Genomic DNA, 14,453 nt, shown 5'->3' on the forward strand with positions numbered 1-14,453 from the left:
GGAAAGGGGCTTTACTTCAACTACCCCACTGTGAAACCAGACTCTCAGTTCAATCAGAGGGATTCATGTGCTTAGAAAAGCTATTCACATATGAAAAAGTTATGTTACATTAAGATGTGAGAATAAACAATTTTGTGCTAATTTAGGAGCAAGAGAAAAAGAGAAATCAGCTCTTGTAGTGGAAACCCCAGACCTCTGTAGATATCCCAGACCTCTATAGACACCTCATACATTGTAGATAACCCAGATCTCTATAGACACCCTAGAATGCTTTAGACAACCCAGACTGCTGTAGACACACCTCAGACCGCTGCAGATACCTTGTGTAGATGCCTCAGACTGGTGTGGAGTATCAAACCACGTTTAGGGATTAAACAGAAACGATATGAAAATAAAACAGTGAGATTTCAACTCTATGAAATCTGATTCATAGAAAAAAATCCTTCAGAAAAGAAATTTTTTTTTCGAGACAGGGGTTGTCTGTATTGCTTTGTAGCCTGTCCTGGAACTCACTTTGTAGACCAGGCACTAGCTTTGAACTCAGAGATTCACCTGCCTCTGCCTCCCAAGTGCTGGGATTAAAGGCGTGTGCTATCAAAGTTCAAGAAAATCTTGATTTGAGTTAGACCACTACCCATGTTGTGGGACTAATACAGGAAGTAGGGTCCCTGACACAGAGGCAGCTGCATGGAGGTATGTTATAACAATGGGTGTCATTATACAGTTGGCCCAGCTTCCCACAGGATAACAAGCACACTACCTTCTAGAAACTAAGGCACACTGTTGTGAGCAGTGAAGACTATAGAGAATGGGGCAATTCAGGAGCTGGACAGCACACATCACTGAGATCCTTAGAGTTGTGGTTGTCACATGCACACACCTGATACAGGTACGGAAACTTGTCATTTTTATTTGGGTAACAAAGGGCCTCCAAATTGTATTGGAAAAATAAATCCTAATTAGTATCACTCCTGTAAAAACATGAGCACACTTTTCACAAATGATTATGTAGAAGAGAAGAAAATACACATACTTTCAGAATATCTTAAACTCTTTATTCCCTACCATTGACAGTTTGTCTTTCATCTTCTTTCAAGGTTTTCTACAATTTCCAACTTATATCTGTATTTAATACTGCTTTATTCTGCTAGACATTAACTGACTGCTTTCCTAAATCTAAGGATTATATAGTTTTAGTATAAATATATATCACATATTTTCGTAAAATTTTGACAAAACCAAATAAGCATGCCTTGTTTTAAGTCCATGCTCTTTCTACTGTTTATAAAATCTGATTTAATGATCAAAATTCTTGGTTGCCACTCCAGTCACACAGCCTTCCTTCTGCACTGCCACTCACTGTTTCCATAATGAGCACTAGAAAAACCAAGGACATTATGTTAATCTTAGTTCCTTCTTTTGACACTATATGACAAAAAAAAAAAAAAACGAATACATCTCAAACTGAATACATTCAAATGAGCTGAATTCTGTCACCACGGAAGGCCACAGTTCACTATACTGCCACTGCACAAAATACTTGAAAATTATTTTGGGATTGCTTTCAAAGCCAGCTGCATACTTTTTGTATTATCTAAATTTAGGTATTTTTTTTGAAAGTGGTATTTGTGAAGAAAGACAAGTTTGTTAATATTCTTTTCAAACAAGGTACAAACACAAAGTTAGTAGCACATTACTTAAATTAACTTTGACTGCAATTTTCAAAGAGCAAACCCAAGAGGCTTTGGGCAATGGTTGGTGGCTGACATTAGAAAATAACCTTCTAGCATGGTCACTATGCAGGTAACATTCACTTCGCTGTCTATGTTCTGGCATATTTGTTTAAAGTGACATTCTGAGAGTTAATATGAACTCTTTTGAAAAGAAATACCATCCTTAAAAAAAAAGAATCTTAATCCTTTAAAGTATCACTGTCAAAATAAGTGCTATGCAAGGGCTCTGTTAGAAAGTAGTTCTTACTTTATCAATAAACACTAGTTTAAAAACCAGGAAGCACACAACTTACTTGCTTTCAGGCTTTTAAATCTTAATTGAAGATAAAATAATCTGAAAGTTCTAAGGTACTAAAAACAAAAGAGTAACCCCAAATGTAATAAAAACACATCAAGAACCAAACTACAATTTCTGAGCTGCACTGTTTATTATGCTGCTTGAGCCCTAGGTGACAGTGTGCCACTCTAAGTACGGGACATCTAACCTTTACTAGCTGCAAGTACAGAAATAGACGGACACATTTTTGGAGAATTGACATTTTGCAAAATGCAGCAAATGTTTTCATTTATACACGAGAAAAGGAAGTGTTCAAAGGGTATGAATTTCAAGTTATTGCAGGTTATTTGTGAGAGAATTTCTGCAGGAACAACATGTTTAAATTTAACCAACGGTAGCGTGTCAGTGTGTTTAAAATCATGACAAAATTCTTCATTCTGGTCATGTTGCCCATGATAGATTATTACGGTGTTGTGTGTTTAGGGCAAGATGTCAACACAGCATAAATCCCATGGTGTTTTGGTTTTCTTCTGGAGATTAAAGCTGTTTTTCTTGGGATAAATGCAGCAGCAAAACACAAACCAGTTGATCAAAAAAGCACTTCTGCCATAACTCCAATCACTCTCAGGACACACCAACCCACAGGAGTTTTGCCTTTCCAGTCCTTAAGGATCACATCTCTGCACTGATGCCTTAAGCACGCCTGCAAAGCTTGTTCTCCATTAAGCCAGTTTACTGACCACAGCCTGGTTCAGAGAGTTTAGTTGGTTGGTCCATTTATCTAGTGCAGTGTATCGGGCACCACCCCTCTTCTGATGATCCAGTTCAAGGAGTTGGTTGACTTGATCAATTCGGCCATGAATAGTGCTGGAACCAAATAAGAAAACAAGGTTTCTAGTCATCTCTGCTAAGCACATTCCACAGACCACACCACCAACCAATACACATAAGCAACCCATGTGCCTACTTGTAATGAGTGACTTCAGTATTAGTGTTACACCATATTGCCTTATTCAATTCTTAAAAAGACACCAGATGTCAGCTTCATCATTTTTCACCAGACTAATACCTACTGTCATGAAAGGTAATGGCACCCGTCATGCTTTCAAAGCACGCTGTTTTTAATACCATCAAAACTGTTGTGTAACAGATATGCTTACACCCTCTAGGTTGGACATGGTGTTACTCATCTTTTAACTCAACACTAGGGAGGCAGAGGCAGACAGACTGGTCTACAATAGTAAATCCCAGGCCAGCCAGAGCTATAAGTGAGACCCCAATTAAAAAAATAAAAATAATAGAAAGAAAAACTATCCAGAAAATGACTTAAAAATTTTTTTAAAAAATAAAATGTGGCTGGGTGGTGGCGGCACACCTCTTTTTTTTTTTTTTTTTTAAATGAGACAGGGTTTCTCTGTATTGTTTTGGAGGCTGTCGGTCCAGCCTGGCCTTGAACTCACAGAGCTCCGCCTGCCTCTGCCTCCTGAGTGCTGGGATTAAAGGCGTGCGCCACCACTGCCCGGCTGGTGGCACACCTCTTTAATCCCAGCACTCAGGAGGCAGAGGCAAGCAGACCTCAGTGAGTTCAAGGTCAGCCTGGTCTACAGAGCAAATTTCAGGACAGCCAGGACTGTTAGACAAAGAAACTGTGTGTGTGTGTGAGATTAATGTGTATGACACATCACACGTATGAAGGTATAGTACAACTTCTAGGAGCTGCTTCTTTCCTTTTACCATGGAGTCCTAGATCTATCTCAGGGTATCAGGGTTATGTCCTAAGTGTTTTTGTCTTGCTGAGCCATGCCACTGGCCCAGTAAATAATTTCTTAGCAGTATGCAAGCCTTATATCAAACGAGAAACCTGTCTGAAAAATAACTCAGAACCTTTCCAGCGATCATGTGTTCACTATGTTCATTCATTTACAAATGAAAAAAAATCACACATATATCCTCTATTAGAAAAATCATAGCCACCAGTGTTTTTTGTTTGTTGTTCTTTTAAAGAACAAATCAACAACGGAGTTACTATCCTTGCCATCATGATCCAAAATTTACAGTTACTGTATTGTTTGAAAGAGAGTGGTCCCCATAAGCTCACTGAATATTTGGTCCCCAGGTGGTGGAACTGTTTGGGAAGGATTAGGAAGTGTGTCACAGGGTAGGCTTTAGGCTTCAAAGACTAGAGCCATTCCCAGAGTCTGTCTCTGCCTCCTACTTGCCAATAAAAGTGTGAGCTCTCAGCTTTGCCTTTGCTCTACCATCACGGACTCTTTATTCTCTGAAACCATAGTCCAATTAAATGCTTTCCTTTCTAAGTTAGCCCTAGTCTTGGTGTTTTACTATGCCAATAGACAAGTAACTAAGACAGTTCCCAACATCTTGCAGTTTTAAAAGTTGCCAAGGGGGATGGAAAGGGGGGTGTCAGTGGTTAAAAGTACTTGCTGCTCTTCTAAAGGACCTGAGTTTAATTCCTAACACAGATGCTCACTGGCTCACAACCGTGTAAGCATGAGTTTTCTGGCCCTGCAATCCTTGAGCCCCATATGAACACACAAACACTATATTAATTATGAAGTGTTAGCCAATGACCAGGGTTTCTTATTGGCTAGCTCTGTCTTAATTATTAACCCATTTCTATCAATCTATGCACTGCCATGAGGTAATGCCTGGCATGGTGTTACTCCTCCAGCAGCATACTAACTCTGTCTAGCCACACTTTCCAGAATTCTCCTCATCTCCTAGACCCACCTATCTTGCTGCCCTATCGGCCACTAGCCACATGGTGTTTTATTCATCAACCAATAAGAGAACATATATTCAGTAGGACTTCCCCCATCACAACTGTCTGAAATTCCAGCTCAAGAGGCTCTAAAACCCTCTTATAGTCCCCAGAGGCACCTGTACTCATTCATATGCTCATACCAGATACACACTATAAAAATAAAGAGAAGCAAAGTACTTACTTATCCAGTATGCACTGCACCAGCAAGCTTTCCACATCAGCTACATCTATGTTTAGCTCCTAAGACAAAAGATCTCATTATGCAATGTAATTAGACTAGTTAACATTTAAAAAAGACCTCATGATTCTATACAATCATTTGGCTTTAATCTATACCATTGAAAGGAAACACTAATAAAAGGGGCTTCATTTTTTTTTCCTTTACCAGGGCCCCACACACACTTGTCAAATGCCCTCTTACTGAGTTATGATCCCATCTGTGCAGAGAATTTTTTTTGGATGATCCTGGGCATTGAACCTTGGTCTTGTGTATGCACTATACCTCTTTTCACATTTAAGATACGTTTTCAGTAAGACAGCCAGGTTGGCTTCAATTTAGTCTGTAGCCAAGTTGGGCCTTGAATTTATAATCCTCTTACCATAACTTCCTAAGAAACTGGGATTAGATTAAGATTCCAGGCTTGGCTTGAGGTCTTTAAAAAGCAATTATCACATCAGAGTATCTTGCAGAGTACACGCATGATAAAGGATTCTGCCACCTTTTTTCCTTTTGATTCTGGAGACTGAAGTACCACGCACCTGTTCATGGCAGGCAAGTGCTCTGTACTGAGCTATGCCCTCAAGGGCTCTTCTAACTTGTGGGGCTCCCCCCTCCCCTATGCTTGCAGTGGTTGGGACTGGACCTTTATTAGCACTTTACTCTCTTCTGCCTGAGAATAAGGGAATCTTAGAAATGGAATGATATGTAATTTCTCTCATACATTAAAACTCTTTTCTCTTAAAACAGTTTCCATTAAATAAGACTAAAAAGTTCACATTAACTTTAAAGCCTTGGCTAGGCATGGTGGTTCAAACCTGTAACTTGGCACTTGGAAGGCAGAAGCAAGAGGATTAGGAGTTCAAGATCATCCTCAGCCATACAGTGTTACATGAGTACATGCACACACAAGTGCGCGCGCGCGCGCACACACACACACACACACACACACACACATACACACAAGCCAGTCTGGACCCATGTTTCAAAAATCCTTCCAAAGTGAATCCTCAGCTATACAATATTATATGACTCCACCCCCACCCCCACATACACAATAAGAAGTTAGACTAGGTGACATGAAACCCATGTTTCGAAAATCTTTCCAAAGTGAAGCCCTAAAGTTATAGTCTACTGAAAAAAATGTTACAAGTCCAAGTTAGTCACTTTTAAAAAAGAAAGATAGGAGCTGGGCGTTGGTGGCACACGCCTTTAATACCAGCAGAGGCAGGTGGATCTTTGTAAGTTCAAGGTCAGTCTGGTCTACAGAGCGAGTTCCACGACAGCCTCCAAAATGATACAGAGAAACCCTGTCTCAAAAAAACAAAACAACAACAAAACAAACAAACAAAAAACAACAAAACAAAAAGAAAGATAGGTCTACTACGATTGTAGGTACAAATCATAAACACTAAAGTTCACAAATACCTTAGAAATAAAAGGAATATGTATTCTTGTGTAAGGCTTAATTAACTTTATGAGCACTTGTGTTCTGATGTTTCGTAAAAGCTCTGAAAGACAAAGAGAAAATAACATTGTTAGTATCTTTATAACTCATGTTAAGTACAGCTATGCTAATTAACTACACAATCCACCTTCCCAAACCATTGTGCTTCGTAAAGACACAAGGTGTTTATGTTTTAAAAACCCAGGTGTGGCAAAAGCAGTTTGATTAGAGGCTCTCTCTCCCAGTCTGAATTTCTGATTATGTTCATGTTGCAACTTTTCTCAACATCCATTGTTCAACATTTCTTTAACATTTAACACATTGAGAAGACCTGACTCAAACAAGGTGAATTACTTGTCCTGGGGCTTCCACAATCTAGTGCATTACATCTTACACTTCCATTAATTCCTTACACAATCGTCACTATGTAGCCATAGTTGTTCTGGGACTCACAGAGATGCACCTGCCTCTGCCTTCCTAGTGCTGGATTGAGGGCAAGCGCCACTATGCCTGTTCCACATACAATTCCTCACACACAACTCTCTTTTCAAAATAATTTTGTGACTACACTGGAGTTCACAGATAATGCTTTTATATTTTTCTGTCCTTACAAAGTATAGTACCACTCCACGCTCATAAAAGAAATAAAAATCTACTGAATGAAAAAAATGCAAAGTAGAGAACAAGAGAGCAATACTTCTGCTGACTCTTCTTCAAAATTTTCTGATGCATTTGACATTTAAATATTTAGTAGATAGATCCCAACAGTCATTTAAGCACCCTTAATAGTTTTTAAGTTTGTTTTAGAGAAAGAGTTTCTCTGTGTAGCCTGGCTGGCTTTGAACGCAAGAGATACACCTGCTTCTGTCTCCTGAGTTCTGGGATTAAAAGCATGGGCCACCACTGCCTGGCCTTCAATACTTTTTAATAGTATGGGGGTGCTGGAGCTGTCAGAGGCCCCACCCGACACAGATTCCCAATGTTACCGTATGCTGTGGAGGAAACTCATCTATTTCATCATCATCTATGGGTAGCAGTGCATTTTCCCAGTTTTTTGACAAACCTTAAAAACTAGGTATGAATCTAAGCATCAATAATTAAATCACAGCAATATTTACATTAGAATAAAAAGGCAAGGGACAACGAATGCCATGTAGAGACCTGGTACTCATATGAAGGTTGCTAATGATTTAGACAACAGTTTCATATACCATGGTAGCACTTAGAAATGCTTCTGTCCTCTGCTATGGCAATTTAATTCTGTGTAACCCCATTAAGAAGCATATACCTAACAACATGAAACAATGGAACAGAATTCAGGTAGCCAACAACATACCTTCAATGTGTTCTCTTATGAATGGATCATCCATGATGTTGCTGTGATTTGTTTTTAGAATCTTTTCAAATTCAGTGATGTCATTATTCTGATAGGCACTAAGAAAAAACGTATAAATATTGCCACATATAAAGAAATCTATCACATCATAATCCAGCATCTACTTCCCAATCTTTATACGCAAGAACCTAAGTTTTATTATTGTTTCTGTTACAGAAGTCAAAATTAAATTCACACACACATAGCTTCCCCAAAAGAACCATCTCCAGCATCAAATAAACAAATTTCCCTCAAAACTTTAAAGTCTTTTTGTTTTCTAAAGGAAAGAGTAAATGAATTTTTTTGTTTGGGGAGGGGATGTTATAAAGATACATTAGTAATTTAAGATAATTCAAATCTTTGTTTTATTCAAAGTTGACAATGAAATGTTTATTATATTAGTTGATGTTTTCATTTAAATTGTGCATTTCTGATCCTAACTGTTCTTAATGAAAGAAACCAGGTTTTATGCACATTATCCAACAAAGGAGCTTGCTTTAGCTTTCAAATAAGAGAGCATATCCTTTACTGAAGAAGATATAGAAAATACAGCTTCCTAATTTTCATCTTCTAGAAAGCTACCAGCAACTGTAAAAACTTTTCAAAAGGCCTGATTCTCAAAAATTTCCAGCCTTAAAATTCCCACCATCCTATGTAGCAGAAACTCAAGTGACAGGAAAGCCAAATGCGCACGCACAGAGGACACACTGACGGAACCCCCTGCGGCAGAAGGCCAAAGGCTGATTTATGTCTATAACTCTCCTTAGGGAATCTGGCACCTACTCTTGAAACAACTGTGTAAGGCGCTATGGGATTGATAAAGGTGCTGAGAAGGAAGAAGCCAACCTTCTGGATATGGCACCACTGTGTGCTTTAAATGTAAGACATATCATCAACCACTCTGCACGCCCTCTGCTGTGCTTCCATCTGTTGGGTCGCAATGTAACTTCATGTTAGGGGCAGGTGATTCAAGTGCTTCAACAGCAAATATTTTCCTCTAGTCTGCTGGCAACTGACTAGGAAGATAAAATTAGGAAGTATTACTTTTTTACCTGCCCAATACACTGTAATGCACAACAGGAGGTATTTTCAAGTAGTGAAAACATTACACGTATATTTTATTCTACATACACCTATATTTTAACTAGAAGAGATTTTCCCATTAAGTAGATTTTATTTTTATTTACTTGCTTGGGTAAAAGTGTACCATTACAATAACTTTTTGAGTTCCACTACAGATGATTTACTGGGGTAATGAGACATAATAAATACAGCACAATTATTACTCTGTAAAGGTGTGATAAAGAAATTTTTTGCTATATTTTATTATACTTAAATTAATTTCTAAGTAAAACTCTTACTATTTAGCAAGCCAATGCTGAGCAAAATATTTTAAAAATATTCTTGCCAGTTGGTGGTGGTGTACACATTTAATCCCAGTTACTCAGGAGGAAGAGACAGGTGGATCTCTATGAGTTCAAGGCCTACAGAGTGAGTTCCAGGACAGCAGAGACTACACAAAGAAACCCTATCTGGAAAAACAAACAAAAAATGTAATCTTAATATTAAACATATTTTAAATGTTAATTTGTAGTCAAATCAGCTCAAGATAATGTAACAAATGTATATAAATTAAAACTTGAAAAAAGTTTGGGGACGTGCCCTTTGACAATTAAAGCAAACCAGATTCAACGTTTAAATAAATTTCAAATGTAAGCAATGGAAGAATATGTTGCTTTCCCAAAGACTTGAATTTTTTTTAACCCATGACTATATTTAGGTTTCTTTTTCTATTTCTGAGGCAAGGTCTCACTATGTAACCCCAGCTGGCTTGGAACTCACTCTGCAGACAAGCCTGTCCTAAATTCACAGAGATCCTCCCATCTCATCTTCCCAAACACTGGGATTAAAGGTGTGTAGTTAACACTAAGCCTTGCCCTAAAAGATTGCCATTTTTATCTTGTCATTAAGAAAGTATGCTTTTTATGCCTCTTATTACTGAAAATGTCTGATCTCGGACCAATTCACAATTTCAGACTTAAGGTAGGCAGAGGTATTAATATTGAGAAACAAAGTTTTAAGACATTTACTGTTAGTTAAAATTGTCATGTATGTCATATACACAAACACATGGTTAATAAGAGAACAAACAGAAAACATAATGAATAAAATAATGTCAAATAAAAAAGAAAACCAAGTTGGGATTGGTGGTACAGGCTTGAAAGAGGTCAAGGCAGAAGGATTACAAGTTCAAGGCCAACCTTGGCAACTGCGTTCACTCTCCTATACTAGAAACAAGGAAAAACAAACAAAACATCACAACAAAGTAAATGAGACTTTATAGTTTGTGACTAACAGAAACAGCACAATGGCTTCAAAAAAGGACATGAGCACTTGTGCCTTTTACACAAATGCACCAAAACCCAGAAGCTGACCATTAATTATTCTCTGCTGTTATCTGTCCCTCCCCTTTTTGAGCTGCTTTAAATAAGTCTGCAGGGAAACAGAAATCTTACCTTACTAAATTTGTCATTGCTAGAATTTCTGGATCATTTTTATACGGCTTGGCCTAACAAAGAGAAACAAAACAAAAATTATGCATATGTACCTCTTATTTCCCAAAAGGTAATCAACTAATAAGAGAAATGAGGAAAGCAGACATACCTCTTGTGAGTCAAATGGATTTATTCCTGATTTCATTAGCATATTTGCTAAGACCAAATATTTTAAACAAGTGGTTCTTCTTGGGCTTCCTGATTCATCATAATTCTTGAAAGCTTCAAAAAAATCAGTATGTGCCTTTTCAAATTCACCTTCTCTCAAGTGCATTTTACCACCACATTCTGTAAAGAATAAAACACGAGAAAAGGAACATTTTCAACTCAACAATAACAAGATTAACTTATGAATATCAAAGGAAGGCAACTGCATTGATAGCCCCCAAGCATTCCTGGCTTAATAGTATGTCCTGCATGGTAGTAGCCCACAGTAGCCCCAGGGTTTAACTGTACATTCTGCATGGCTGCAGTCAGGGTATGCCCAGGGTTTTACACCTTCATCCTAAAAAGCAAGTTCACTGAATACCAGCTGTCACTGCAAATCTTTACTTCTACTGAATAGGAAGTAATCTTTGATGTCAGAACAAAACAGGAGTGTTACACCATAATGTGACTTTTCTAAATAGTACCTTTACTACTGTGACCCTCTTAGGACAAGGATGTGTGCTAATTTCTAACAGATCACTTTATGACTTTCATAGCTTACATTTACTGTCAGTAAAATAGAAACAACCTAAAAGTCACACCATCCCATGTAATAATTCCTGGTATTTTCCCTCCTACTCTTTCCAACCCCCAAACTTGCCTCTGATGACACCCATGATCAGTGGGTGAGGGATGGCAGACTTGATGTGAAGTGATTGCTCATAGAGTGCTTTAAGTTTTTTGTTGTTCTTCTGTGCTGTGTACATCTGAATCTCCAAAGCATAGATTTCTAGTAATTGGGTACCTTTTTTCAGGTCATCTTCTCCATCATCAGTCTAGGAAAACAAGTATTTTAGACAAGACAAAATGCAAGGACAACTGAGTAATTGTTATTAGCATTAACCTGGGAATCTTATATCCTCTCTGTGTAGAAATGTATTACACACTTTACTGTGTCATGGCTGATTGTATAGCTACCAAACGAACCTTCATATGCTTTTACTATACTGCCACTGGATAGAGAAAAGGCGTTAAAAGTTTTTGTGCATATAAAATATTCACTCAAATAAAACACAGTCACTCATTCACTTAAGAAAAACTTTGTATTGTCATGTGTATGGTTGTACATTCCTGTATGTAGGTCAGAAGAATACTAGTTGTCATATCATTTTCTGCCTTCAGTTAGGCTGGTAGCCAGAAAGTCCCAGCAGTCATACTCTGTCCCTGTTCCCAGTATTGGGGTTACAGGTATGCTTGACCACATGGACCTTTATCAGTGGGGGCTGTGGACCTAATTTTGTGTCTCCATGCCTACTTAACAAAAGCAATCTTTCTCACTGAGCCATCTCCCCAGATCCATAAAATTTGATGTTGGAAGGCCCTTGCTGTCAAGTCATCCTTGCTTCACATGGCAAGTTGTTCCCTGACCTCAATGTGCACTATGTGGCATGTACATTTAAATGTAATTAAAACGATCAATGTAGCATTTTTAGCTAGGAGATATACTAATTGTCTTCCTTAAATCTTCACAATTGTTTTAAATCTATAGTCAATCAAGATGCACTTTCTGAGTGCTTCTAGGGAAATAAAAATATGCCAAACTTTCTCATCTCAGCCTTCCTTCAGTATGTCAAGGAAAACACATGGTGACCCTGAAAGATACTCTCCAAATGTGAGCCTTAGGTAGTTTATGGCCTAAAGTAATATAGCTGTAAATACTACTAAACTTAAGCATATACACTAAACCAAATTTATTGTTCAAGTCTTTGAACTTAAAATGCAGTTTAGTTATCCACTAATAAATTATAACCAGAGTATCATGCATCTACCTTAACATGATTTCTCTCATATAAGACACATCAGAATATACAACTGCTATATTGGACTGTAGACATATAGACCATCACTCCAAATTGTATCTGAGAGTAATGTTACAAATGACTTTTATGTCATATTCACAACAACTTGGGTGGTGATGGGGTATGCTGTTTCTCTTATTGGTTGATGAATAAATGCTGATTGGTCAGTAGCTAGGCAGGAAGTATAGGCAGACCTACCAGACTAGGAGAATTCTGGGAAGAGGAAAGGCAATTACCAGAGAGATGCCATGTAGCTACCAGGAATGTAGGACACCCAGGCATTCTCCAGTAATATAAGGCCATGTGGAAAAACATAGGTTAATAGTTACATGTTAACAATTAAGAGAGAGCTAGACAATAAGAAGCCTGAGCCATCAGCCAAACAGTTTATAATTAATAGAAGCCTCTGTGTATTTATATGGGACTAAAGAGCTACAGGACCTGGCAGGACAGAAACCTCCGTCCACAGGGTGGAGTTGAATGACCCTGGATCACCCATTAGTTTACATATCAAATATTTACAACACAATTCATAATAGTAGCAATATTACAGTTATGAAATAGCAATGAAAATAATTTTATGGTTGGGTCACCACAACATGAAGAATGGTATTAAAGGGTTACAGCATTTGGAAGATTGAGAACCATTAATTCAGAAAAAGACAGAACTCAGAAAAAGTAACCTTCACCCCAAGTAAAGCCTCCTTATACAGCCCAGACTGGCCTTGAACTCATTGTCTTTTAAAAACTTATTTCTTAAAATTTAATTTTTGGGCTGGGCGTTGGTGGCACACGCCTTTAATCCTAGCACTCGGGAGGCAGAGGCAGGTAGATCTCTGTGAGTTCGAGGTCAGCCTGGTCTACAGAGCGAGTTCCAGGACAGCCTCCAAAACAATACAGAGAAACCCTGTCTCGTAAAAACCAAAACCACCACCAACAACAAAAAAACAAAAACGAAACAAAATTTAATTTTTGGGATGGTTGCTTGAACAGAAACATTCCTAAATTAACTGTATAATATTATTTCATGTTTTTATCATAATGAAATATTGAGCAAAAACATAAGGAAATGTTACCTGACAAGACTGATGTAACTGGCGTAAAATTTTTTGAAGCTTTCCATATTCTTCTCGCTCTAAATATAATTTTCCAAGCTGTAAAAAAAATCATTAAGACCAAATGTTTTTAGCAGGAGGTATTATGTATGCTTAGGACACTTTACTCAAGCACCCGCCCATTATTCAAAAGGAGGAACAAACGCAATGTTACCTTTGTGTTTGTCTTAAACCACAGTCTATCATTCTTAGCATCTTTCAAAGCTTCCAGTGTTGTTTCATAAAATTCCTGCAGTAAATCCATCTGACATAAAAAATCAGAATTCTATAATTGTAAACAGCAAATTTGTACCTGTTAATAAAGTTAATTTGAACAAACTAAAAGTGCATCTTTGAACTTTAATACATGTAAGATACACTATTTGTTTCTTACCAAATGTCTTCTATTGTCCAAACATAAGAGACCATGTTTATAACTCTAAGATGTTTTTGTTTGCTTTGTAAATCCAAGAAATATATTTTCTCATGTAATTACATGACATAAATCCTAATGCCATAATAATCAGGTTTGTCCTTTCCAACCTAATCACTCCTTTTATTTCAATAGTGATATGCTTTTTTTAAAACTTAGTATACATACATTTTATTTATTCAGCCTTCATAACCTTCTATAGAGGAAACACTGAGCAAACTAAGAGACCAGGTTGGTGGTGACGGAGTTCACTTTACCCTTCTCATTGAGGCATTACAGATGTGAGCCACCACATTTAATGAATGTCTTAGCATAGTCCTGTTTTTCTCTCAAAATGTTATTAGACAGTTAACTGGGCTGCAGAGCTTTCAAGTCACAGGGCAACCTTGGAGCTGGATGGAGGAAAAAGTCTAGTGTAATTTTAGATGATGGTTTAATTACTATCAATTCATTAATCTGAGTGTGACCTTTCCCCCATAAAAAGCATTGTTTTAAACCATCTTAAGCTCCTCTGATAATCGTCTTCTATTCACA

General features: G+C 37.7%; 1 protein-coding gene across 2 annotated transcripts in view; it reads right to left on the bottom strand.

The window, feature by feature from the left end:
• Positions 1-1,033: 1,033 nt before the first annotated feature.
• Positions 1,034-14,453, bottom strand: part of Cops2 (COP9 signalosome subunit 2) — a 29,426-nt gene continuing 16,006 nt past the window's right edge. The window contains exons 5-13 of one of the 2 annotated variants that reach the window (XM_005068563.4): positions 13,662-13,772; positions 13,469-13,546; positions 11,195-11,369; positions 10,496-10,674; positions 10,348-10,400; positions 7,793-7,890; positions 6,438-6,520; positions 4,974-5,032; positions 1,034-2,877 (exon numbers count right to left, since the gene is read on the bottom strand). In XM_005068563.4, the coding sequence (XP_005068620.1) occupies positions 2,733-2,877; positions 4,974-5,032; positions 6,438-6,520; positions 7,793-7,890; positions 10,348-10,400; positions 10,496-10,674; positions 11,195-11,369; positions 13,469-13,546; positions 13,662-13,772 (981 nt within the window). In that variant the 3' untranslated portion in view covers positions 1,034-2,732. The remainder of the gene's footprint in view (positions 2,878-4,973; positions 5,033-6,437; positions 6,521-7,792; positions 7,891-10,347; positions 10,401-10,495; positions 10,675-11,194; positions 11,370-13,468; positions 13,547-13,661; positions 13,773-14,453) is intronic. The other variant, XM_005068564.4, reaches the window with a different exon arrangement.

This window comes from Mesocricetus auratus, unplaced genomic scaffold (assembly GCF_017639785.1).
Source record: "Mesocricetus auratus isolate SY011 unplaced genomic scaffold, BCM_Maur_2.0 Super-Scaffold_100004, whole genome shotgun sequence".
Taxonomy (NCBI): domain Eukaryota; kingdom Metazoa; phylum Chordata; class Mammalia; order Rodentia; family Cricetidae; genus Mesocricetus; species Mesocricetus auratus.